The 27,800-nt window shown below is 42.8% G+C and overlaps 1 protein-coding gene across 2 annotated transcripts in view; it reads right to left on the bottom strand.

Annotated features, from left to right (window-relative positions):
- Nucleotides 1-6,405: 6,405 nt before the first annotated feature.
- Nucleotides 6,406-27,800, bottom strand: part of LOC143816858 (glycoprotein-N-acetylgalactosamine 3-beta-galactosyltransferase 1-A-like) — a 153,316-nt gene continuing 131,921 nt past the window's right edge. For both annotated transcript variants that reach the window (XM_077297778.1, XM_077297779.1), the window contains exon 4: nt 6,406-8,598. In XM_077297778.1, the coding sequence (XP_077153893.1) occupies nt 8,377-8,598 (222 nt within the window). In that variant the 3' untranslated portion in view covers nt 6,406-8,376. The remainder of the gene's footprint in view (nt 8,599-27,800) is intronic.

Raw genomic sequence — 27,800 nt, 5'->3', positions numbered from 1 at the left:
ACATGTGGAGGGAACCACTTTTTGGGCGCACAGCAGGGCTCAGAAGGAAAGGAGCGCCATTTGACATTTTGAAGCTATTATTGGCTGGAATTGAGATCGGACGCCATGTCGCATTTGACGAGCCCCTGATGTGTCTAAACAGTGAAAACCCCCCACAATTGACCCCATTTTGGAAAATAGACCCCCTAAGGAACTTATCTAGGTGTGTGTTGAGCACTTTGAACCCCCAAGTGCTTCACAGAAGTTTATAACGCCCGGGCGTGAACATAAAAAGGCCTATTTTTTCCACAAACATGATCGTTTAGTCCCCAATTTTTTACTTTCCCAAGGGTAACAGGAGAAATTGGACCCCAAAAGTTGTTGTCCAATTTGTCCAGAGTATGCTGACACCCCATATTTGGGGGGGACCACTGTTTGGGCGCACGGCAGGTCTCAGAAGGAAAGGAGTGCCGTTTGACATTTTCAAGCTAAAATTGGCTGGAATTGAGATCGGATGCCATGTCGCATTTGGCAAGCCCCTGATGTGCCTAAACAGTGGAAACCCCCTAGAAGTGACCCCATTTTACAAAGTAGACCCCCTTAGGAACTTATCTAGATGTGTGTTGAGCACTTTGAACCCCCAAGTGCTTCACAGAAGATTATAACGCCCGGGCGGACAATAAAAAATCCTATTTTTTCCACAAACATGATCGTTTAGTCCCCAATTTTTTATTTTCTCAAGGGTAACAGGAGAAATTGGACCACAAAAGTTGTTGTCCAATTTGTCCAGAGTACGCTGATACCTCATATGTGGGGAGGGGGGCCACTGTTTGGGCACACGGCAGGGCACAGAAGGAAAGAAGCGGCGTTTGACATTTTCAAGCTAAAATTGGCTGGAATTGAGATCGGACGCCAGGTTGCTTTTGGCGAGCCCCTGATGTGCCTAAACAGTGGAAACCCCCCCATAAGTGACCCCATTTTGGAAACTAGAACCCTAAGGAACTTATCAAGGTGTGTGGTGAGAATTTTGAACCCCAAGTTCTTCACTAAAGTTTATGACTCCTGGCGTGAAAATAAAAAATTCTATTTTTTTCCCACAAAAATTATCTTTCAGTCCCTAATTTTTCATTTTCCCAAGGGTAACAGGAGAAATTGGACCCCAAAAGTTGTTGTCCAATTTGTCCTGAGTACACTGGTGCCCCATATGTGAGAGAAAACTACTGTTTGGGCACACTTCGGGGCTCGGAAGGGAAGTAGTGATGTTTTGGAATGTAGACTTTGATGGAATGGTCTGCAGGCATCATGTTCCATTTGGTGAGCCCCTGATGTGCCTAAACAGTAGAAACCCCCCACAAGTGACCCCATTTTGGAAAGTTGACCCCCTAAGGAACTTATCTAGGTTTGTGGTGAGAATTTTGAACCCCTAAAAGCTTCACTAAAGTTTATGACGCCCGGGGTAAAAATAAAAAATTCTATTTTTTTCCAACAAAAATGATCTTTCAGTCCCCAATTTTTTATTTTCCCAAGGGTAACAGGAGAAATTGGACCCCAAAATTGTTGTCCAATTTGTCCTGAGTACGCTGGTACCCAATATGTGGGAAAAAACTGTTTGGGCATGTCGTGACTCAGAAGGGAAGCAGTGACGATTTGGAATGCAGACATTATTGGAATGGTCTGCGGGCGTCATGTTCCTTTTGCAGAGCCCCTGATGTGCCTAAACAGTAAAAAAAAACTCAAGTGACATCATTTTGGAAACTAGACCCCCACGGAACTTATCTAGATATGCCCCCTCTTTGGATCTAATCTACTGGTTCCTGTAAAGTAAATTAGTAGTGCATGGAGGTGTGGTACAATTTGAAGCAATCCTTCATACACAGGCCAGGTTTGTCGGGGCAGATGTCGCATTGATAGATGGTGTCCTTGCGTATTCCTCTTTTGCAGCACACTCGGCACCCTTTTTGCGGCTTACCTTTTCTTCCAGTTGGCGGTATCACCCCCGGAAAATGCTGATCTGGTACGATACGAGCACCCTCAGTTCCGGAAGTACTTGGGCCCGCTTCTTCCCTTGTGCCAAACACCAGGGCCTTAACCACTAACTCCTGGAACTGAAGGTATGATGTATTGGTGTGGCGTGCACATCGTGACAGTAGGAAAGCGTTGAGCATTGCCATTTGTACGATGTACACGGACAGCTTTTTGTACCACACCTTGGCCTTTCTCAAAGCACTGTACGGTTGGAGGAGTTGATTGGAGAGATCAACGCCCCCCATGCTTTTGTTGTACCCCAGTACACAGTCCAGTTTGCAGACCTGTGTAGAGGAACCTCGTACAGTGCTGAGGGCGCTGCCATCACCGTGTATGGTGGTCAAGAGAAGGACATCCCTCTTGTCCTTGTACTTGACCACCAGTAGGTGGTCGCTAAATTGGGCTTTGCTCTCACCTTTTCTGAGCATCTGCCCAAGTAGCGTCTTCGGGAGGCCTCTCTGATTTTTGTGGACAGTACCGCAGGCTGCGGTACCTCACGCAGAGAGGTATTTGTTGAGTGGGATGCTGGAATAAAAGTTATCGGTGTAGAGGTGATAACCTTTATCCAGCAGTGGGTGCACCAAATCCCACACAATTTTCTCACTCACTCCCAGGATAGAAGGACACTCAGGTGGTTCAGTCCTGCTGTCCTTCCCTTCGTACACTCTAAAGCTGTAGGTGTACCCTGAGGTACTCTCACACAGCTTATAGAGTTTGATTCCGTACCTGGCCCTCTTGTTGGGCAGGTATTGACGGAATCTGAGCCGCCCCTTAAAATGAACCAAGGACTCATCCACACAGATGTCCCTTTGGGGCACGTACACTTCAGCAAACTTTTTGCTGAAGTGTTCAATGACCGGCCGAACTTTAAACAGATGGTCAAAGTTGGGGTCATCTCGTGCGGGACACCGTGCATTATCGTTGTAATGCAGGAACTTATGGATGGCCTCAAAATGCATCCAGGTCATGACCATTCGGAACACTGGAGTGTTATATAAAATATCAACACTCCAATATTGCTGAATTTCTGGCTTCTTCAGGATCCCCATATGAAGGACCAGGCCCCATTTCAACTGCGTCTACAGGAGACCAGTTAGAAAATGATGAACCAGGGTTTTGCTCCAAAAATTGCCGAGCATACAAATTAGTTTGCTCCACCATGAGGTTAACAAAATCCTCAGAGAAAAAGACTTTAAAAAAGTCTATTTCTGTGAGGCCAGTGGTGTCAAACTTGATTCCTGATTCTGTCACAAAATCAGCAATCAGTGGCTCGTAATTTTCTGGGGGCGAGGTCCATATGGGGTTCGACGAGGGGAGCGCTGGTTAATCTTCAGGAGTGGGCACTGCTTCATCTTCATCTTCATGAACAGTGGGTACTGCTTCTGTCCGGCGACGTCTGCGTGGTGGTTCCGCAGGGCCTGAGGAGGATGATGAGGAGGAAGAGGAGGAGGAAGAGGATGAAGAATCTGAAGAGTAAAGGAATGTGGGATCCTCTCACTCGCTATCAGTATCGGAGGCAAGGAAAGAATATGCCTCCTCCGCTGAATAGCGCTGCTGGGACGAACGGGACGAGCGGGACATTTTTTTTTTGAGTATGGTGCTTGGGTGTACTTTATTGGTAACTGTGTACGTGTGGGGGGATAGTGTTTGGTGAAAACTATTCTAAAAAGAAAAAGCTAAAGGAAAAAAAGCAAATTGGGAGAAAAAAATACCTGTGAAAGGAAAAGTCTAAAACAGCAGGCCCTAGCTCTGATAAGTGACCGCATCACTTATGAAAGTTCGGCGGCTGCTGGGTGTGTGAACGGGGATGTGAAGAAAAAACGGTGGGCACAAAAGCTCTGATAAGTGAACCGCGTCACTTATCAAAGTTCAGCGGCTGCTGGGTGTGTGAACGGGGATGTGAAAAAAAAAAACGCAGGCACGAGAGCTGTGATAAGTGAACCGCGTCACTTATCAAAGTTCGGCGGCTGCTGGGTGTGCGCACGGGGATGTGGAGGGAAAAAAAGAAACAAAAGGCACGGGTTTAGACGCGGTGGCTGGGTGCACGGACGGGAATGTGGAAAAAAAAAGAAACGAAAGGCATGGGTTTAGACGCAGCGGCTGGGTGCGCACACGGGGATGTGGAAAAAAAAAAGAAATGAAAGGCACGGGTTTAGACGCGGTGGCTGGGTGCGCACACGGGGATGTGGAAAAAAAAAAGAAACGAAAGGCATGGGTTTAGACTTGGCGGCTGGGTGCGCGCACGGGGATGTGGAAAAAGATAAATAGAAACGAAAGGCACGGGTTTAGACGCGGTGGCTGGGTGCACGGAAGGGGATGTGGAAAAAAAAGAAGCAAAAGGCACGGGTTTAGACGCGGAGGCTGGGTGCGCGGATGGGGATGTGGAAAAAAAAAAGAAATGAAAGGCACGGGTTTAGACGCGGCGGCTGGTTGCGTGCACGGGGATGTGGAAAAAGAAAAACGAAACGAAAGGCATGGGTTTAGACGTGGCGGCTGGGAGCGCGGATGGGGATGTGGAAAAAAAAAGAAGCGAAAGGCATGGGTTTAGACGCAGCGGCTGGGTGCGCGCACGGGTATGTGGAAAAAGAAAAATAGAAACGAAAGGCACGGGTTTAGACGCGGTGGCTGGGTGCACGGAAGGGGATGTGGAAAAAAAAGAAGCAAAAGGCACGGGTTTAGACGCGGAGGCTGGGTGCGCGGATGGGGATGTGGAAAAAAAAAAGAAATGAAAGGCACGGGTTTAGACGCGGCGGCTGGTTGCGTGCACGGGGATGTGGAAAAAGAAAAACGAAACGAAAGGCATGGGTTTAGACGTGGCGGCTGGGAGCGCGGATGGGGATGTGGAAAAAAAAAGAAGCGAAAGGCATGGGTTTAGACGTGGCGGCTGGGTGCGCGCACTGGGATGTGGGAAAAGAAACGAAAGGCACGGGTTTAGACGCGGCGGCTGGGTGTGCGCACGGGGATGTGGAAAAGAAATGTTGATCGGCGGCTGCTAAATTTGGGCACGGACGGACGCGGAGCAAAGTAGGGGTGGAGGGGGAAAGGGAATGGGGGTGTGAACAGAGATTGGGCGGGGATTGGAGATGAACACTTACGTTTGTAGTCTCTCTTCTTTCTTCTGTCTTCTTTCTTCTATCTTCTTTCTTCTTTCTTTAGCAAGGATTGTGGTGTCACAGGCTACTGTGGCACCAAAAGTCTCAGCACAGGAGGGGATTTGTCAGCGTGACCGTTCTGCAGGAATCCTCAACAAGTGTGAGGATTCCTGCAGAGCAGAGAGACAGGTCAGGGAAAGGTGAGACAGGTCACAGAGTGGTCATACCGCTGCTGTGGCCTGTCATTGGTGCGATCCAGGCCGGTACAGGCAGGGCACAGTGCGGTAACACTGGCGCTGTGCCCTGCGATTGGCGCAATCGATGTGATCGATGATCGCACCAATCCAGAGGGTTTTGGCCGATGCCTGGCGTTGCCAGGCACCGGCCCTAGGATTGAGTACATCGGCACTCGATCCTAGCCTGGGACCTCACTTTTTCAGCCAATCTGATTGGCTGAAACAATGAGAAAGGCTGTGATTGGCTGTTCAGAATTGAACAGCCAATCACAGAGATCGGGAGGCCGGGGGGGGTGGCGCCATACCCCAGGATACCGAGGCCATCTTCCTTAAGGTAAGATGGCGTCAGAATTTTAATGCGATCACTGCGACTTAGGTCGCGGTGTCGCATTAAAGGGCATGACGTACTATCCCGTCGGTGGTCATACGGGCCCACCCCACCTCGACGGGATAGTACGTCATATGTCAGAAAAAGGTTAAACAAGAAAAATTTGTCAACTCTTTTTTGGAGTGTTATATACTACAGAAATGTACTACAGAGCACGTAGTACTCTATGGGTGAGTAATTGGATCCAGAAAAATTTGCTAACACTGTTTTGGAATGTTGTAGGCTAAATGCAGAATGTATCTTATAAAAAGATTTAGCACTTACTAGGGCTGTTACTTAGTATGATAGTTCAAACTCAGCACCAGTAGTAATGTTAGAGGACTCTGATTCATTCAACTGTGCACACACAGCTCTGGACAAGCACTTTCTCCCTCCCTCCCTGTATCATGGCGTCAGTGTGCTGAGTGGGGTGGCCATCCAATTACAGCAATGTCACTACCATGATGGCTACAGCATTACAATCCCTGCATGCTTATTGGCTGTGTAAGAGGCGCCAAACATGGGCAGGAATTCTATTTCCAGCATCCAGATTCTTGAGTGATATCTGAGTATCACAGACTATAGCTCATCCCTACTACAGAACATACTGACATTTTTTCTTCAATAATTTAGAACAATGCAAAAAGGAAAATAAAAAAAAAAAACGGTGCTTGAAAAATGTATATCATTCAATTACCGTATATAATACATTTTTTATTTTATATTCAAATATAATCATTGAGGTCTTTGTTGGCAATTTATATTTTAAGTTCCTGCACAGCAAGAATAACAAATAACGAAGACAGTTTTTAGACAAAAGGATTGGAGATTAGTCTAATATGAAGAAAAAAACATCAGCTATGGATATTCTGTGGTTTGTGTATGTAAAACCGTATAGAAAGTTTTCAACCCTTATTGAACCTGTGTAATGATGCATTCACACTGTAAGCCTTTTGTGGCAATTTTGGTCTAATTTTGTATGTTTTGCGCTTGCTTTTTGTTTGAACCATATTCATTTTTTTCATTTGCGCCTTTTTGTAAAGTCACGTTTTTATGCCTTCACAATCAAAGCCTTTTGCTCCATTTTTTGGTCTAGTTTTGTATGTTTTGTGCTTGTTTTTTGTTTGTGTCTTATTCCTTTTTTTTAAAGTCACTTTATTATGTGTTTGTTTTGCTTTTCTTTTAGTTTGCCATTGTGGGCAGGACTCAGGCTTTCCAGATATTTTTGCCAGATTTATCATTTGCTATATTTTGAAAAGTTGCAAAATTTGTACTGCAGTTTTTTCCTGGAGTGATTTTAATTACTCCAGAATTCTTTTTGCACAATTTTTACATCATTTTGTGAGAGAGGATAAAGGGAAAAATAAAGATGATTTTTTTTTTAACTTATGCAAAATTCACGAACCATGTGCTCCATTTTGAAGTTTTGCCACAAAAAGACAACAAATACAATAAGGAAAAAAAGAAAAGTGAATTAAAAAAATGCAAATGCAAAATGCTATTTGCAGGCAATTTGGGGGGAAAAAAACCCCACTTTGGTTAGATTATAGATCACATTTCATTGGAAAACATGAAATACTCTTAAACAATATTTTTAGTGTCTTTTGCTATTGCATTTTTTTCAGCCTCTAGGTATGATCTTTTTTAATCTTTTCCTATTTACTTCTCTTTAGAAGTTAAATGCCTAAAACATGAAAAAATGTATTAAGAAAAAATGCCATCAGCAATGTTTGCAAAAATTGAAATTGGTCATTTTTTACAGGTTTAAATATGAAAACTATTCATTGTGTAGCACTCGCTGCTGTGCAGAACAGCTCCTATTCAAGAGATAACCTACTCTATGCATTTCAAGAGAATAGCAGCTGTTCTTCAGTACCTGGCAGTGGTCACTGCACATTGAATGGAGCTGCACAGTGCTGCCAGAGTTTATGACATTGTGGGGGAACAGGGAGTCAGAGTCTGATCTGTGATCATACAACCCTTTTAATGTATCAATAGCAAATTAGCACCTTTAGTACAATTCGAGTTTTATGCTTTAATAAAAATGAAGCTTATATGTTTTGGTATTTTGAATTTATTGACAACAGTTATCTGTATATCTGATATCTCAGTGACAGGGCAGTCATACCTGCAGCTGGTTTAGCTCACCGGGCGCTGATTGACTGTAGTGCTCACATTAGATAACAATGCCACTTGACTGCCAGGAGACACAGCACTGACATTGCTGGATCAGTGTCGGATCAAGAAATGAGATGTGTTTTTCTTTTAGGTGGGGCACTTTAAAATTTGAGAAGAGGTTGGAAACAACTCTTTTGATCCAGATCTATAAAGAAACAAATCCTCAACAGCAATGGGGAAGACTGATACATTAAGGCACATTTGATATTTAAGATGCCGGGGGTGGATCCTTTTCCTTACAGGTAACGTAACATGCTGTTATAATATGACCTTGGTAGGGAACATTAAATTTGAGACATCATAAACCTTATAGGAACATCTGGGTTCGACAAAAATGTAATCATATAATGTAATATATAACATAAATATAAGTCCCCATTAGCGTTCTCATAACTTTTCCAACAGTTACTGAAAGATTGTCAGAAGAAGGGACTGGATGTGGAAAAACTGCCAAAAGCTCCATGTTTTCCGGGGCTAGTTTTTATATATTTTGTGTTTACTATTTTGGATCTGTGGTCTGTGGTTGTGCTGAGGAAGAAATTGATTTTTCAGTGGTATGTGCACTGGGATCTTGTAGTCTGAACTGTTCTGATAATGGTGGCTGGAAACGAAACTGATATCCGTATGGCCTTAGATAGTAGGTAAAATACTCCAAGGTGTACATGAGCTCAGCATCAACATAATGATAAGATATGGCCAGGTCCGAACAGCACTGAGGCCCCTGTACAAGAAAAGATAGAAAGTTATAGGAAAATAAATATGAAATTAAAAACTTTTTTTAGAAAAACATCCAAACATTTGAAAAACATATTTTATGCATAGATAATAGACACATTTAGCAGCAGACTTGCATGTGTGAACCTTAGGAAAGGCCAGAAATACTCCATTTTAACACCACATTTTAAGGTCCAATATTCTATGATGATTTTATAATTTATTTTTGTAAATGTTAGAGCTCTGATTTTATGAAACAGAACTCTAAATCCAAAGCACAAACGTAAAATTAAATTATTACATTCTGTCTGCTCACAACCATCAGTGCAAACTATTTTTTTGTGTTCTGTTCTATTCTTGAGTTCAATGTTTAATGGGAACATGTCAGCAGAACATGACCTACTGTTTAAATCAGTTCTTTATGTTAAATGCATTTTTAAGTCATTGTGGTAATGGATTTTTTTTATTTCATATCACAATCTGTTTTTTAAAAAATTGAAATCTGGCAATTTCACAGTTTGGCAACTGGGGCTACTTTAGATTGAAACCTATCCCACCAGGGACAACATCTACAAAGAGTTTGTATGTTCACCCTGTGTTTGTGTGGGTTTCCCCCTGGTTCTCCGGTTTCCTCCCACATTCCAAAGACAACTGATAGGGAATGTAGATTGTGAGCCACAATAGGAAAACAATGATGATGTTTGTAAAGGGCTGCAGAAATGAATGATGCCATAAAAGTGAGTAAAATAAATAAATATAATATATACTTCCTGTTCTTTCAGGAAGCCCGCATGTACAGTAGCAGTGATAGACTGATTCAGACCTTATCTTTTGTTTTGAAGCAACTGATGGTATGCTACAAAGGTAGTTGTGAACGGTAGGGGAGCAGCATCCACTGTGACATCACCTATTGTGAATGGTGAATTCTGTATTTTCAGCTGTGAATAGAAAGGATACATGCCATTGGAATCCTGACTAACCTGTCATAATAATAAGACCGTTGAAACTGAAAAAAACAGAATGTCTGTCTAAAATAGTCCGAGTTGCCAGTTTAAAAATGACAAGATTTCTATATTTTTAACACAAATATTAAAGAGAACATATCTAAGACAAGGCTGTAATGCAATTGCAACACTGATTAAATTGATACCTTTGGTGAAGAAGTCCGCTTTGTAGTTCTTTAGGCCGGTTTCACACGTCCGTTTTTTCCCGGTACCAGAAAAAAAAACGGTACTGGAAATATCACTGTCCATGTATGTAATGCTTGCAGGACTCATGGCAACCGTGCCGCCCGTTTGCCGCATCAATACCACACGTACCGACGCCTGAGAAGCAGTAGTATTGTAAGAGCTGTTCCCCGGCATCGGGTGCTGAACACGGCGCTCACCATTCACCCTGCTATGCGGGCGATCAGCGTGAGCAAGGGAGAATAATGGGAGTTAAATTTAAGTGAGAACAATGACAGCAGGAGGTGGCTGATGGGACTATTACTCCTATGAGCCTACCTCTGCTGCCGCTAATAACAGTGAGAGCAGCAGAGGCTGATGGGAGTATTCATCACCAGCTGCCTGCGCTATAAATGCATAAAAATTCCGGTGCGGGTTCCCCTGTATTTTCTATAACCAGCCAGGCAAAACTCACAGCTGTGGGTTGCAACTCTCACCTGTCAGCGTCAACAAGGCTGGTTATCAAAAATAGAGGGGTGCCTATGCTGATTTTTTAAATAATTTATTACGTGTCTCCGGTACTTATGAAAACTGTAACCACAGGTACTGGAGACACGGACATGTGAAAGAGGCCTTAATCACCATTTGAAGTTTTCTGCTAATTAGATTTCGGTGCACAGTAGTCACACTGTACACAGGGTCTTCTTCTCCCTGTCTGTGATACCATCTGCCTGCCTCCTCTATATCAAGAAGAGACTGCATACAAATAATGAAGGGCACTAAAAAACAATGACATGTTATACATAGACCAGAGGCAGACTGAGGAATCGCAAGCATGGAGAAGAAGACACAGTGCACAGTCCGGCCCCTGTGCACCAAAATGTAATTAGTACAAAACTTCAAATGGTGATTAAAGAAGAGAAACAAAGCGGATTTCTTCACCAAAGGTATCCATTTAATCTGTATTATGGTGTCATTGGAGCCATTTCTTTACATTACAAAAACTTGCTTAGAGGTTCTTTGAAGAAGAAAAATAAAAACAATAGCAATTAAAACAATACATTTAGCACAAACATCTGATTAAAACAACAGTTCATTTTCTGATGATAAATTCTATTTAATTGCTAATGCATTAACCCCTTCAACCCTATCCTCGAGCCAATTAAACATTTTTAGTTTTAGTTTTTTCCTCCCTTCTTCCAAGAGCCATAACTTTTTTATATTTTTTTATTATTATTATTATTATTATTATTATTCATTTTTATAGCGCCATTTATTCCATAGCTCTTTACATGTAAAAAAGGGGCATACATAGACATGTACAATAAACATGAGCAATACAAGGCACACATAAGTACAGAAGGAGAGAGGACCCTGCCCGCGAGGGCTTGTGCGGCACCACAGGGTCCTGGTTGTCACAGTAATGTTGCTTTCCTCTAGGGGAGAGTGATGCTACCTTCAGAGGCAAGGAAGGATAACTGCATCCAGGTATCACAAACATGCAACACATTTCACACTCCAGGCCACCAGGGGGAGCTTCTGATCCTATTTACTAGGTGACTCCCCATATATATATAACTGGTAGTCTGTAGGGAAAGTGATAAAGTTCCAGACAGCCGTCTAAGGACGACAGAGGGTCCACGGAGCTGTGCATGCCCTAAGAGCTGCAGCTCCCAGAAAGAGACATTTTTAAGGCAGAACTGTATTGCAGCGAGCGTGAAGGAAGGCAAAGCAAAGCAAAGGAGAGGATACCAGAAGGGAACCAGCCCGGAACAGGCTGTCTCCTTCTGAAGCACAGAACACTGGTAGCAGGAACACAGAGGTAGTAAGGTCCTCTTCGCCTTACTTCAGAGACCGGCAGGACAGCTAACTGCACGTTACCTGTCCGCACCTACACCTAGGAGGCATGGTGACACCCCACAGAACCGGGTTATCTAAGAGACCCCATAAACAGGCTCAAGTCACCAGTCATATGGGTTTTGTCCTATCCTATATGGGGGACAGAGAGAGAGTCACCACATCTGTGAGGAACTTATTTGAAGCTTATGCAGTAAGGGACCACACCACTACAGTGTAAGGGAAGGCTATTGATTTCCACCTGGACAAGGGGACTCTGTACTTTCTTCTGAACCAGCCGGACTCTGCCTGCCCTGTGGTCTGGTGCCCTGGACTGTGGATGCTGAAGTCTTCAGTAAAGGTAAGAGACTGCAACCTTGTGTCCTCGTTCTTCACTGCGCCATTCACCATTCACCATCTACATACTGGGAAGCCCTGGGGATATACTTCACCTGTGGGAAGGTATACCATCTAGCTGCCATAACATCACCCCAGCGGACACCTTAAAGCAGAGTCAGTCACCTTGACCGAATACCACAGGTGGCGTCACGAACATAAACTCTATCCGTTTAAAGACCTTTCCCTTTTATACGGACGTCCCAGGGCCATGGACAGGGTCAGCCATCGTGACATCCCCCTTGCGAAACGCAGGACCCGGTACCGAGTAACCCACAGCCCTGACGGGGCACTCCACACACAGTCTCAATATAGCCCTATGAGGGTTTGATTTTTGCTGGACAAATTGTATTTTTTAAATGGCACCATTCATTTTATCATGTGATGCAACTGATAGTGGGAGAAAAATATTCCAAGTGCGCTGAAATTGCAAAAAAAAGTGCAATTACAATTTTTTTTCTTATTCACCATGTTTACTATTAAAGGGAACCTATCACCCCGTTTTTTAAAAATTAGATAAAAATAGTGTGAAATAGGGGCAGAGCTGGGCTTTACATTAGTGCCTTTTCGGTGCCTTTACACCCCCGTTAGGCTGCCGAAATACCTTTGTGAAGTGGCCGTTTTGTCCTGTCACTCAAGTTGGTCAGGTCGGATGGGCGTGGTCACAGCGCCGTTTCTCCCCCAGATCAGGCTCATCATTACGTTGGTGTAGTGGTGTGCGCATGTCCAAGGTCCTGAATCCTGCACAGGGGAGTGAAAATAGCAGCGATGTCCGTTATTTCATTGGTGGTCGGTGGGCGCGGCCATCTTGCTTTGGCCGCGCGAGCGGCCATTTTTGTGAAGCAGAGTTCACATCTCGGCTTCACGAAAATGGCCGCCGCGATAGCCATCTGCGCACGCGCGGATGCCCGCGGCCATTTTCCTGAAGCCGTGGCCAGCAGAGCGCCGCTTCTGCGCACGCGCGGCCAAAGCAAGATGGCCGCGCCCACCGACCACCAATGAAATAACGGACATCGCTGCTATTTTCACTCCCCTGTGCAGGATTCGGGACCTTGGACATGCGCACACCACTACGCCACCAACGTAATGATGAGCCTGATCTGGGGGAGAAACGGCGCTGTGACCACGCCCATCTGACCTGACCAACTTGAGTGACAGGACAAAACGGCCACTTCACAAAGGTATTTCGGCAGCCTAACGGGGGTGTAAAGGCACCAAAAAGGCAGTAATATAAAGCCCAGCTCTGCCCCTATTTCACACTATTTTTATCTAATCTTTAAAAAACGGGGTGATAGGTTCCCTTTAATTATATGGTAAAACTGACCTGGCAATATAATTTTTTTTAGGTCAGTATTAGTGATAAGCGAGCATACTCGTTGCTCGGGTTTTCCCGAGCATGCTCGGGTGATCTTCGAACATTTGTTAGTGTTCGGAGACAAAGTTTTCATCGCCTCAGCTGAATGATTTACAGCTACTAGCCTGCTTGATTACATCTGGGGATTCCCTAGTAACCAGGCAACTCCAACATGTACTCAGCTTGGCTAATAGCTGTAAATCATTCAGCTGAGGCGATGAAAAGTTAGTCTCCGAACATTAACAAATACTCAGAGGTCACCCGAGCAACGAGTATATACGCTCATCACTAGTCAGTATGAGTACTGTACCAGATGCCAAACATGCATAGTTTTTTCTTCTAAGTGTAAAAAGGTGAAAAAAAATAGTAAAAAAAAAACAGCTTATGTTACCATTCTCTGAGACCTGTAAAGTTTTCATTTTTCGAGATATGATGCTATGTGATGGCTTATTTTTTTCACCCTGAGCTGACGTTTTTACTAATATGGTATTGGGTTACATACGATATTTTGATTGCCTCTCATTGCATTTTATTGCAATGTTGCGGCTGACAAAAGAAATCGTAATTCTGTCATTTCAATTCATTTTCTCATTCTTAAAGGAAATCTGTCACCCTAAAAATGGCCTATAAACTAAGGCCACCGGCATCAGGGGCTTATCTACAGCATTCTGCAATGCTGTAGATAAGCCCCCGATGTATCCTGAAAGATAAGGGAAACAGGTTATATTATACTCACCCAGGGGCGGTCCCGCTGTGGTCCGGTCCGATGGGCGTCGCGGTCCGGGTCTGGCACCTCCCATCTTCATACGATCACGTCCTCTTCTTGTCTTCTTGCTGCGGCTCTTGTGCAGGCGTACTTTGTCTGCCCTGTTGAGGGCAGAGCAAAGTACAGCAGTGCGCAGGCAACGGGAAAGGTCAGAGAACCTGCGCACTGCAGTACTTTGCTCTGCCCTCAACAGGGCAGACAAAGTACGCCTGCACAAGAGCCGCAGCAAGAAGACAAGAAGAGGACGTGATCGTATGAAGATGGGAGGCGCCGGAACCGGACCGCGACGCCCATCGGACCGGACCCCAGCGGGACCGCCCCTGGGTGAGTATAATATAACCTGTTTTTCTTATCTTTCAGGATACATCAGGGGCTTATCTATAGCATTAAAGGCTGTAGATAAGCCCCTGATGCCGGTGGCCTTAGTTTATAGACCATTTTTGGAGTGACAGATTCCCTTTAAACCGTTTACAGTACCAATCCAATTAATCTATTTTATATTTTGATATATCAGACTTTTATGAACCTAGCTGTACCAAATATGTGTATTTTTTCAATTATTTTATTTTTAATGGAGCAAAAGATGGGGTGATTAGTGTTTTTTTTTACATTTTATTCATATTTTTGAAACCTCTTATTTACATTTTTGCTATAATTAATAGTCCCCTTAGTGATTGTCTGCACCAGCACTGCTATGTATAGCAAAAGTCATGATCTCTTATGAATGCCAGCTAAATACTGGCTTTCACGAGAGGATTGTACTGACAGAAAAAGGGGTCTTCAGCAGACCCCGCACTGTTAAGACCCATAGGCGCTCCGCAATCATATCACGGGCACATGGAATGATGCGCCCCCTGTTGGTGCATGTTAAATGCCGATGTCAGAGAGTGACCGCTGGACTAACAGGTTTGCAAGTGTGAGGGTAGCATTGCTCCACACTGTTAGAGGTACATGAAGGATGATTAAATCAGCTGGACTGTTTAAGCTCCCATCAAAATCAGGCATATAATGTCAGTAAGAGCTTAACAAAATTGTCAAAGTTATGTAAAAAAAAATCTCTAACGGCAGCAAAAAAAACATGCCGTTTTAAATCCCCAATTGTCACGGGGTTACCACGACAGTGTGGAGCCAGAAGACCGCAGCGTCTGATGTTGTGCTCGGTTAGCCACCCCATTTCCCTTTATAATTTGGGCTCTGATACAAATCCTTGTCAGAACTAGCTTTATTGCTGCATGGCTATCGGAGGGAGAGGAGTTTGTATGAGAAGGAGAGTTGGAGGAGTTATTAGTGACTGTTGCATGGTAATTCCTTATCCTTCTCTGTTTTGGTTTATAACCCTACCTTCACACCCCAGTGCATTCCTCTGTTATATGTGAGTGAATATGTTGTATGCCTGGAGTTTTCTGTTAACCCTTGTTTGTGTTGCCTTGTCGGAGTGGTGTACTATGGTGCACAGTAGCGCGCTCTCTTCTCTAGGTGGGGGATGAGAATAGAGGGTCGTCTATCTCAGGAGATAAGGCAGGGGTGGAGACCCCGGCATCATCGCCATCTGAAGTATCCCAGGGAGCAGGGTGAGCTAGGGTGCCCCCTAGTATTAGGGACAGGGAAGGAGCCCATCGTTCCGGGTCACCTGACAGCTGTGACACCAATTGCTCAACTTACAAAGCCATGATTGCTGTCAATTTATGTGACTGCAACAGCCAGTCATTGACCTCTGTAGTCGTGATCCATACATGTAGAAGTTATCACTGAGGCCAGTGATTTGCTGCAGCAGTCATGTGTTCATGACCAGTATATCATCACTGCAAGGAAGTAAGCAGGCCAATAAGATTTGAAATGTGAGTTCTAGTTATTATTTATTCTTATCACATTTGCTGCAGATAAGAAACTTTATGAAAAACTCAAACTTTAAGTCATAAGTATACGCTAATAGCTTGCTATGTGCTTCTAGCCCATCTGAGGGCAGAATAAGTTATTGTTTAAGACCCTGATTTCATCACAGGGACACTTACTGGATGTCCTGCTTTACTTGTCTTAAAATCTCGGCATTAGTTCACTCTACTGTGTGCACGCGCTCTAGTTTTAAGGAAATTTTCAATATTAAAGAGAAAGTTATCAATCAGTTGAAGGAAGTCTAAGAGAGTCAGTCACTATTAGGACCCGCTCTAACCAAATAATTGAAATTTTATGTCAACTACCACAAGATACATAGTAAGTGGTCGGGCAGTGAAATCAGGGTCGCCATCAGGGTTGGTCCCAGAAGTTGATACCAGTATGTCAGAAGTCTAAACAAATGAGGGACAACTCTGTAAATATTGAGTGTTTGCATGAACTTGATGCATTTCTTTGTAAAAGTTTAATAACTTATGAAATGCTTACAATTGTACTTCAGTTAACATAGAAACATCCGACCAAAAGACCTAAAAACATTGAAGCAGCAAACTTTGTAAAAAACAAAATTTATGTCAGTCTCCACACTTTTGGCCATGACCGTATCATTCATCCAACTTGTCCTTGTCTTTTCTCAATAAAATAATACACAAGTCATCATTGGCATGGGAAACAAATTAAATCACGACTATCTACACTCAGTCCATACATTATTATCATCATCATCACCCCTTCAGTGATTTTTTCTCTTCATATCTGGATTCTTTGTTACCCAGGTCCAAACTGCCACTGCCCACATCTATCATCCTGTAAGAACTTTATCATGGTCCAGGACTCAAGTTGAGCCCTTTCTCTGCCCTTTCTTTACCACATATTAAATTTACTTTCCAAAACTAGAAGCATACTTCCTAAACCTCTTGTTTGTGAATTGTTTGGTTCATTAGGACATATATGCTATACAGTATATAAGATTCATTACAGGGTTATTGCCAACATTGCAAATTATCCATATGGGAAAGCTTGCTGATTGATGGGGGGTGACTACTTCGACTCCCAGCCATCCTAATATCAGGACTCTGTAACCCTGAGATTGGGGCTCTGCAGCCCATGTTCAAGGGAGCGAAGGTACTAATGCTCATTGTTAATTGAACTGCCAGAAATCGAAGGCTTTCTCAGTCCCATAGAAAGTTGATGGAGTCCAGATTGAGCAAGAGCACCTCTGCTACGTTCAAGACAAAGCCGCAGAGCCCAATTCACAGGGTTCCAGGGCCCCAATTTTGGGATCACTGGGAGTCCCAGAGGTTGTACCCCAGTGATTAGCATGTTATCATTTATTCTAAGGATAGGGGATAACTTGGGATTTTGGGAATAACCTTTTAATAACAGATATAAAGCTAAATCAGTCAGTGAAAATTACTAGATAGATGCAAGAAGTACTGCAGGTATTTCTTGCATTCAAGCTTATATGACTCATCATTTTGACGGGAAACAGAACACGTTAAACAATTTTTACCATTTTAACCTAAAGCTTCCTGGTTTGAAATCAAAGTCATGGAGTCATTTGAATCAAGTCTGGAGAAACACCCTAAACTAATCTGATATTTTTAAGAGAATCAGTGGGTGGTCACATATTTCTCCTGCAGGCAAACTGTAGGTTTAAATAGCTGCTCCTCATGTACTTGAGTAACAATGTAATATATGGGCCTTTTGATCTGACTCATAAAGAGTCACAAACAGGTCACTTACATCTTGTCACTACATAACTATCCCAATAACATCTCAGACAATGAAAGACGCTATCTAGGAGACAACTATGAAACATGGTTATTTTACTGAGAAATTTGATTTACAGAAAAGATATTCTTTGCAAATTTAATTTCCTTTATACTCTGATGCCTCTCCAGATCCCACAGAATAATAAACAAAAGATGTAGTAATAAAAAAAAATACTTACACTGGCATTACTGCTCATCTCACTGGCTACTCCCGCTACTCCTGTCCGATCCTCTTCGTCTCAGTCATGTCACATCCCTGACCTGGTGTTCCCTTTGAGCTGAGGCTTCTGGTCACAGCAGGACCCAGAGTTAGCTATGCATGTGCACTGACCTTCGAGACTTGTAGACATGAGTCGCTGCCCAATGTTCACTCTAGGACAGGATTTGTGGCTGAGAAGAGGCCATAGAGAGTGCACAGTAATCTGCAGGGCCTGCTTCCAACCTAGAGTGAACACTGGGCCCTAAAGTGGTGGTCTAGATTGAATACTGGGCTGGACAGCAGACAGGGAGTAAGGGAAGTGATCAGAGAGGTAAGTGGTAAGCAAAAGCTTTAAATGAAAAAAAAACATACTCAGGTTTACCTTTCCAGCCTTCCAAGTTGTTTTTCTGCTCAATCTCTGGTCATGTTCACCTTTGTCTGGTCACATCTGCATTCTGGGGTTTCACTCTAGGTCGGGGCTTTAGCCAAGGGCTTGCCTCAGAGTTAACTACACAAGCTCAGTGAGCTCCAGTGCCAGCAGCAGAAGTTGTGGCCCTGTGCATGTGCATTGAACTCGAGAGCTTGCTTGCATATGGGAGCCTACAGTGGGAACCGGGTCGGAGATACAATGTGAGATATGGAGGACTGGACAGCGGACAGGGAGCGGCAGATGTGGCCAGAAATGTGAGCAAAGATGTGAGTATATTTTCTTTTAAACTTTTTTCAATGACACTGTACTGTTCAGCAAGATGGAACCCGCAACTGGCCTCCATTTTGCTGAATTCGTGAAGAGCGAATTACAAAACATCGGAATTCTACCGAGTGCAGATTTTTGTAAAATTTGAATAGAATTGAAATCCATTCAAACAAAATTCCATATCTATATGTTATCCTATAAGTCAATTTCTGATTTTTAAGAAGCCTTGCAAAATGATCAAGGATAAACCAGAACCCAAACCATCTAGAGTCATCCCGTTTCATGGTTTTTACCACTCACCAGTGTAAAGCAGAGCCTGGAGAGCTGCATGTGACACCCTAGTATTTTTTTTACGGAGACTATTTCGTAAGAGAGCTAATTTGCATGTTTTTCTTCCATGGATCATTGCCTGTAAGACTCCATACTCAGTAGAAAAAAAAACATAAAAATGGGCCTTCACACCTATAGTATTAAATTAATATGCAAGTGCACATGTACACTGTGGCCGATATACAAATTGTAAGCATACACTATGGCTCCAATTTACTAAACTTTTTCCAAAAACAAATGTAAAACTCTTTGAAAAGTCTCAACATTTTTGTGCAACGTGGAATTGAGACAAAGTTTTTTGTCGCTTGGGTTTTCATGCCAAAATGGCAGGAGAGGTAAAAAGCCGATTGGGATACACCCATCAAATTCAGCAAAAGTGCCGTCATTGTTTACACCAGAAATGTTACTCCAGTTCCTGGCGAGTTTCTGGTGAGGTGCAAGGAGTCACACGCCACTGATAAGATGCACCAAATTTATTAAGTGGCTTGCGCCTCCATATGAATTATGTGCATCTTATAACTGCACGCCCATGATTAAGGCTAACATGCAAAATGCCAGTGTTGGCACACTGGGAATAATGAATACATTAGCTCCACTATTGGTATATACACAAAACATGAGGTACTTAGGTAACATTTTTTGATCAAAATGTCTATCAGTTTTGTACATCGAGAGATTGAAATTCTTGCCCATTCTTCCTTGGCAAACAGTTCAAGCTCAGTGAGGTTTGATGGAGATCGTTTGTGAATAGCAGTTTTCAGCTCTTTCCACAGATTCTCGATTCGATTGAGGTCTGGTTTTTAGATTTGGCCATTCTAACACCTGGATACGTTTATTTCTGAACCATTCCATTTTAGATTTTGCTTTATGTTTGGGATCATTGTCTTATTGGAAGACAAATCTCAGTCCCAGTCTCAGGTCTTTTGCAGACTCCAACAGGTTTTCTTCAAGAATGGTCCTGTATTTGGCTCCATCCATCTTCCGATTAATTTTAATCATCTTCCCTGTCCCTGCTGATGAAAAGCAGGCCCAAACCATGATGCTGCCACCATCATGTTTGACAGTGGGGATGGTGTGTTCAGGGTGATGAGCTGTGTTGCCTTTACGCCAAACATATCATTTGGCATTGCTGCCAAAAAGTTAGATTTTGGTTTCATCTGACCAGAGCACCTTCTTCCACATGTTTTGGCGTGTCTCCCAGGTGGCTTGTTGCAAACTTTAAACGACATTTTTTATGGATGTCTTTGAGAAATGGCTTTCTTCTTGCCACTCTTCCATAAAGGCAAGATTTGTGCACTGATTGTTGTCCTATGAACAGACTGTCCCACCTCAGCTGTAGATCTCTGCAGTTCATCCAGAGTGATCATGGGCCTCTTGGCTGCATCCCTGATCAGTCTTCTCCTTGTTTGAGATGAAAGTTTAGAGGGATGGTCGGGTCTTGGTAAATTTGCAGTGGTATGATATGAGTCGCCCACCAGGACAGCGGGGTACTCGGTACCGGGTCCGGTCTTAAAGGGGATGTCATGGTGGCTGAGACCCGGTCCGTGGCCCTGGGACTCACTGTAAAGGGGAATGGTCTTTAAAGGGAATTTGTGATAAAGTCTGTTGTGACGCCACCTGTGGTGTTCGGTCAGTGGGGACCGACACTGCTTTAAAGGGGTCCTCTGGGGGATGTTGTTGCAGCAATAATGGTGACACTTCCCACAGGTAAAGTTGGGTCCCCAGGGCTCCTAAGGAGTATGGCGATGATGGTGTATGCCAGTCAATGAGTAAAGGACACAGCGTTGCAGTCTTTACCTGGTTTACTGAAGATGTAGCAGGCCTCAATCCAGGATATCAGCAGCCCAGAAACAAGTGAAATCCCTTGGCAAGTCAGGTTGGGAGCCTTCCACTTTGCGATCACTATAAGTCTCTTGCTGCCTTAAGTGTCCTAACAAGGTCCTGGTCCTTTTCTGCCCTGGGACAGTGCCTGTATGGCAGGCAGCTTGAGCCATTCCTTCTGGGGTCTCCAGTCCAGGCTCCAGGATGCTGCTGTACCACAGACTAAATTTGGGCAGTACACGTGTAGTTCTGTGCCCTCCTGTTCTGTTATGGGGGCTTGGAGCTCCCCACAGCCTCGGGCTCCCAGTACCCGGTCTTTGCACTCTGGCTCCTCGGAGGCCCACTCGCAGCCTCCTTGAGCCCTATTTTCTCCTCTGTGCTGCTTTCCCTTCACTGTCTGCTCCAGACTAAACTGAACTCACTCCACCTCCAGACCAGGATCTTTATCCAGGGAAGCTGCCCTAAAACCGGGTTTTGAGCTCCCCCTCCTGGCCTGGATTCAGAAGGTGCTATGTGTGTGATTTACCTGCCAAAGAGATCCCTCTTGTTTACAGGCATAGCACTACCCTCCCAGAGAGGAAGGGAGCACTACTATGGTACCTGAACTACTGGGTGCCACAGATACTCTCTACATTTCAACACGATCGCTTGCATAGTGCTCCTTGGGATGTTTAAAGTTTTGGAAATCATTTTGTATCCAAATCCGGCTTTAAACTTCTCCACAACAGTATCACTGATCTACCTCTTGTGTTCCTTGGTCTTCATGATGCTCTCTGTGCTTCAAACAGAACCCTGAGACTATCACAGAGCAGGTGCATTTATATGGAGACTTGACTAAACAAAGGTGGATTATATTTATCATCATTAGGCGTTTAGGTCAACACTGGATTATTCAAAGATCCACAATGAAATTCTGGAGTGAGTTTGCTGCACTGAAAGTAAAGGAGCTGAATAATATTGCACGCCGCATTTTTCAGTTTTTTATTTTCCACAAAAATTTAAAATAACCAATAAATTTCGTTCAACTTCACAACTGTGTTCCACTTGCTGTTAATTCTTCACCAGAAATTTACATTTGGTATCTTTATGTTTGAAGCATGATATGTTGGAAAAGGTTGAAAAGTTCCAGGGAGCCGAATACTTTTGCAAGGCACTGTACCTTTTAGGCTATGTGCCCACGTTGCAGAATGTTAGCAGAATTTTCCTGAACAAAACCAGGCTCCTTTTGCAGGAAATCCGCTTGCCTTTTTATCGCGTTTTTTTTTCGTGCATTTTTCCGGAGCTTCCCGCTACTATATTATACAGGTCCTTCTCAAAAAATTAGCATATAGTGTTAAATTTCATTATTTACCATAATGTAATGATTACAATTAAACTTTCATATATTATAGATTCATTATCCACCAACTGAAATTTGTCAGGTCTTTTATTGTATTAATACTGATGATTTTGGCCTACAACTCCTGATAACCCAAAAAACCTGTCTCAATAAATTAGCATATTTCACCCGTCCAATCAAATAAAAGTGTTTTTTAATAACAAACAAAAAAACCATCAAATAATAATGTTCAGTTATGCACTCAATACTTTGTTGGGAATCCTTTGGCAGAAATGACTGCTTCAATGCGGCGTGGCATGGAGGCAATCAGCCTGTGACACTGCTGAGATGTTATGGAGGCCCAGGATGCTTCAATAGCGGCCTTAAGCTCATCCAGAGTGTTGGGTCTTGCGTCTCTCAACTTTCTCTTCACAATATCCCACAGATTCTCTATGGGGTTCAGGTCAGGAGAGTTGGCTGGCCAATTGAGCACAGTAATACCATGGTCAGTAAACCATTTACCAGTGGTTTTGGCACTGTGAGCAGGTGCCAGGTCGTGCTGAAAAATGAAATCTTCATCTCTATAAAGCATTTCAGCCGATGGAAGCATGAAGTGCTCCAAAATCTCCTGATAGCTAGCTGCATTGACCCTGCCCTTGATGAAACACAGTGGACCAACACCAGCAGCTGACATGGCACCCCACACCATCACTGACTGTGGGTACTTGACACTGGACTTCAGGCATTTTGGCATTTCCTTCTCCCCAGTCTTCCTCCAGACTCTGGCACCTTGATTTCCGAATGACATGCAAAATTTGCTTTCATCAGAAAAAAGTACTTGGGACCACTTAGCAACAGTCAAGTGCTGCTTCTCTGTAGCCCAGGTCAGGCGCTTCTGCCGCTGTTTATGGTTCAAAAGTGGCTTTACCTGGGGAATGTGGCACCTGTAGCCCATTTCCTGCACACGCCTTTCCACACCAGACTCAGTCCACTGCTTCCTCAGGTTCCCCAAGGTCTGGAATCGGTCCTTCTCCACAATCTTCCTCAGGGTCCGGTCACCTCTTCTCGTTGTACAGCGTTTTCTGCCACATTGTTTCCTTCCAACAGACTTACCATTGAGGTGCCTTGATATAGCACTCTGGGAACAGCCTATTTGTTGAGAAATTTCTTTCTGGGTCTTACCCTCTTGCTTGAGGGTGTCAATGATGGCCTTCTTGACATCTGTCAGGTCGCTAGTCTTACCCATGATGGGGGTTTTGAGTAATGAACCAGGCAGGGAGTTTTTAAAAGCCTCAGGTATCTTTTGCATGTGTTTAGAGTTAATTAGTTGATTCAGAAGATTAGGGTAATAGGTCATTTAGAGAACCTTTTCTTGATATGCTAATTTATTGAGACAGGTTTTTTGGGTTATCAGGAGTTGTAGGCCAAAATCATCAGTATTAAAACAATAAAAGACCTGACAAATTTCAGTTGGTGGATAATGAATCTATAATATATGAAAGTTTAATTGTAATCATTACATTATGGTAAATAATGAAATTTAACACTATATGCTAATTTTTTGAGAAGGACCTGTAGATACACCTATCCAACATAAAGTGTTCCCTAATAAATAGAGCCCAGTAGAGAAAAAAATATATATATAGATAGTTCAATGTTTGTGCATTATCTATCATGTGGTCAGTATATTGATATACATAGTGGCATTATCCTATATACCTTTCATTATGCCTTATATCTGAGCATTACTAGGTGGTCAGTATGTTGAGTTATATACAGTGACACTACTTTCAACTTTTTTAGGGCTTATTTACTCTTTTTTAGGTTAATATACCTCTTTATTCTATTATATATGTCTTGTAGCCCCAGTTTATATGTGACATGCAGCGTTGACCCAGGCATTTCTATTTAGCCCACATATATGGAATATTGTTCATTCTAGCACTTAGGTTATTATTTGCTTGAACTATCTATATATTTTTTTTTTCTCTACTGGGCTCTATTTATTAGGGAACACTTTATGTTGGATAGGTGTATCTATACATGTATTTCCTCAGCAGACAGTATATTTTGTCTTATGTTTCTCCACTGATTGACATTTGGACTTTACCAGAATTTTTAATGTATTATTAATAAAATTCATGTTTTTTATTGGCACAAAGCTTCCGTTTTGGTTCTATTTTCTTGGATATTTACTATATTATATAGTGGCAGATCCGGAGATTTTCTGCAAAATTAATGAACTTGCTGCGTCTTTTTCCTCAGTGCTTTTTTTTTGCTAAAAAAAAAAGCGCAGCATGGGCGCAAAAATTGCTGATTGCATTCTGATAAAGCAGTGCTTAATGTAAGCTTTTTTTTTTGCATTTTTGCAGCAGAAACCTGACAAAAAAACGCTAAAAAATGCTACAAATCCTGAACGTGGGCACACAACCTTACTGTATTGGCATGCGCGGTGTGGCAGAGCAGAGAGACACGGTCTTCCTGCACTGCCCGTCTCTGTAAACTGTAAGTCGCATTAGGACTGTGGCCTACAGAATGGTAGGTACAGGGAGGAGCAATGAGCAATGCAATAACAATGATGTCACTGCTTTCACCAGCTGCTGTAATTTGCCATGAAAACCTAGTATACAACTAGCTCACATTATGACTGCGGTAAATATGGGCAGGTCTGCTCACAGATGTGCGATGTCTCCTCTCCTCCCTTGCTGGGTGCTTGTAAAAGGATAAGAAAGCATGAAGTTTAGGATCACCGTGTGGAGCCGTGTTGCTCGTGACTGCAAATTAATACTGACAAGTACTGTAGACAGTGTCACCGAGGACGGCCAGCAGAGCAGATTCTGTTAGTTGGTTCTGCTCGATGTATCATAAGCTAGGGGTTACATACGTGAAGTGTATCATGTCAGATACGCTTAGAGTAAAACATCCTGGGATTAGATACAGGACTCAGTGTAATGTATTACATGATGGGATTAGATATTGAGCTCAGCTCAGTCTATCACACAAGACTGGATTAGATACGCAGTATCTAATGTATGTAATGTGTGAACCCGTTCCGTCTAGTTCCATGTGAGCACTGGTGTAATGTGTGACTCTGCTCCGTCCACTATATTACTACTCCCATATAAGTGGATGAAACGAGTTAACACATTACACCACTGCACTCATAAAGTGGGCAGAGCAGTGTCACACATTACAACCACTGCTTCTTTAGAAGTGGATGGAGTAGGGTCACACATTACACCACTGCTCCCACAGAAGTGGACAGAGCAGTGTCACACATTACACTAGTGATCCGATAGAAGTGGACCCAGCATACAGGGGGAGAGACATGGAATATGAGTGTGAAAGATACATGGAATATTAGGAGAAGAGACATGGAATATGAAGGTGAGAGACATGGAATATGAGGGGAAAATATACATGGAATATCAGGGGGGAGACATGGAGTATGAAGAGGAGAGAGACAGATTATGAGGGGTGGAGAGAGACATGGAATATGAAAATGTCTCTCCCCCATCAAATTCCATTTCTCCTCCCCATCATATGCCATGTCTCTCTCCCCTTATATTTCATGTCTCTATCCTCTTCATATTCCAGATCTTTTCCCATCATATTCCATGTCTCTCCCCCATCACATTTCAAGTCTCCCCCTCATATTCCATGTCTCTCTTCCCCTCATATTCCATGTCTCTCTCCTTCTCATATTCCATGTCTCTCTTCCCCTCATATTCCGTGTCTCTCTCCTCATATTCCATGTCTCTCTCCCCCTCATATTTCATGTCTCTCCCTCATCACATGATCAACAATCTTCACTACTGTCCGCAGCTCCTCCGGTCTCCTTGCAACCCAGGACCTGTTATACCTGAAGTTTACAGTACAGCTTCTGGTTACAGATCCTGGCGATAGAGGGTACATGAAGCTCCGTGGATAGAGCTGGGCTACAATAAAAAGGCCCAGTTCACAGCTGATGTGACTACAGTGTTGGAGATAGGGCAGGCATCCGACCTCTGTCTCCTATGCCAAGCGACTTCCATATTTGCAGACTGTAAGTGTCGTGCAGCGATCCTTACAAACCTGCAAAGTAAAATGGAGCCCCCCAGTGGTTGTATTAAAAATTTATAAAAAACCCATTAATATGATATGTAAAAAATGTTTATTTCAAAAATAATAAAAAAAATGCATCACCTTCCCTTTAAGTACCATGATAGACAGACCATTATTTTTAATATTCAGCAAACCTATAATAACAGGGTCTGTACCACAGGATTGACACACGGCAAATGCACTGCCAATAGTCAAAAGGGGACAAAATCCGAGCCTGGAAAATATAAACGGTTAGTTTAACCTCTACAGTTGGTAAAATCCTTGAGGGTAACCTCATGACCAAGCTTCAACACGGTTTTATGAATCAGTCCTGTCAAAATAATCTGATCAGCTTCTATGAGGAGGTAAGTTTCAGACTGGACCAGGGAAACGCAGTGGATGTTATCAGATTGGGTCACAGTTAACAGTGGGGGGAACTACAGGGGTCAGTATTGGGCCCTCTACTTTTTAACATGTTTATTAATAACCTTGTATGGAGCACACAGAGTAAAATCATAATTTTTGCAGATGATACTAAACTCTGCAGAGTAATCAACACATAGGAGTAAAATTTAATTTTATAGAAGGATTAATATAACTTGTAGGCTTAGGCTGAGAAATGGCAATTGAAGTTTAATGTAGATAAATGTAAGGTTTTGCACTTGGACAGAGGAAATAAAATGTAGAATCATGTACTAAATTGTAAAACACTGGGTAAAACTATCAGTGTAAAAGCTTGGGTGTATGGCAAACTCCACTTTAGTGATCAGTATCAGGCGACTGCTGCCAAGCTAAATAAAATAATGGGATGCATTAAAAGAGGCACAGATTTGCATGACAAGACTATGTAACTCTTTGCTGCATGATGTTGTAATAGTTGATCCACTACTAAAATTCAAGAAGTTTCCGGATGCCTTTGTTGACAAATTTAGTATTTCTGGTTATTTTCAGCATCAGATTCAGTGATGGGCGATGATCCAGAGAGCTAGTTTGATTGCTGTATGTGGAGTGAGGAAGGAATTTTTCCACTAATATGAAGCTATTGGTGTCTGCCCAATGGGGTTTTCGTCTTACTCTGGACCAACATGCTAGACTATAGGTTAAACTTGTTGGATTTAAGTCTACATTCAACTTTAAAAACTATGAAATTATAAATATAGAAGCCATTGGTTTCCATAGAAAGGATTCAGATGTATAATACAGGTAGATACACATATGTTAGTAGTCACATACAGTGCCTTAAAAAAGTATTCATACCCTGTGATCTTTTCCAGATTTTTCCACATTTCACCTGCAAACTTAAATGTATTTTATTGGAATTTTATACGATATACCAGCACAAAGTAGCAAGTATTTGTGATGTGTAAGCAAAACTATACATGGTTTTCTAAATATTTTAAAACATAAATCTGAAAATTGTATTTAACCTTAATTGTATTTAACCTTCTGTAGTCTCATACCTCTAAATAAAACCCTGAGTGGCTTATTGCCTCCAGAAGTCACATCATTAGTAAATTGAGTCCACCTGTGTATAGTTTATTTTCAACATAACTACAGTTGCTCTGTAAAGGCCTCAGA

The sequence above is a fragment of the Ranitomeya variabilis genome, chromosome 3, assembly GCF_051348905.1.
Source record: "Ranitomeya variabilis isolate aRanVar5 chromosome 3, aRanVar5.hap1, whole genome shotgun sequence".
Lineage (NCBI taxonomy): Eukaryota > Metazoa > Chordata > Amphibia > Anura > Dendrobatidae > Ranitomeya > Ranitomeya variabilis.
The sequence above is the reverse complement of the archived record's forward strand: the minus strand, read 5'-3'. Positions and strand labels throughout refer to the sequence as shown.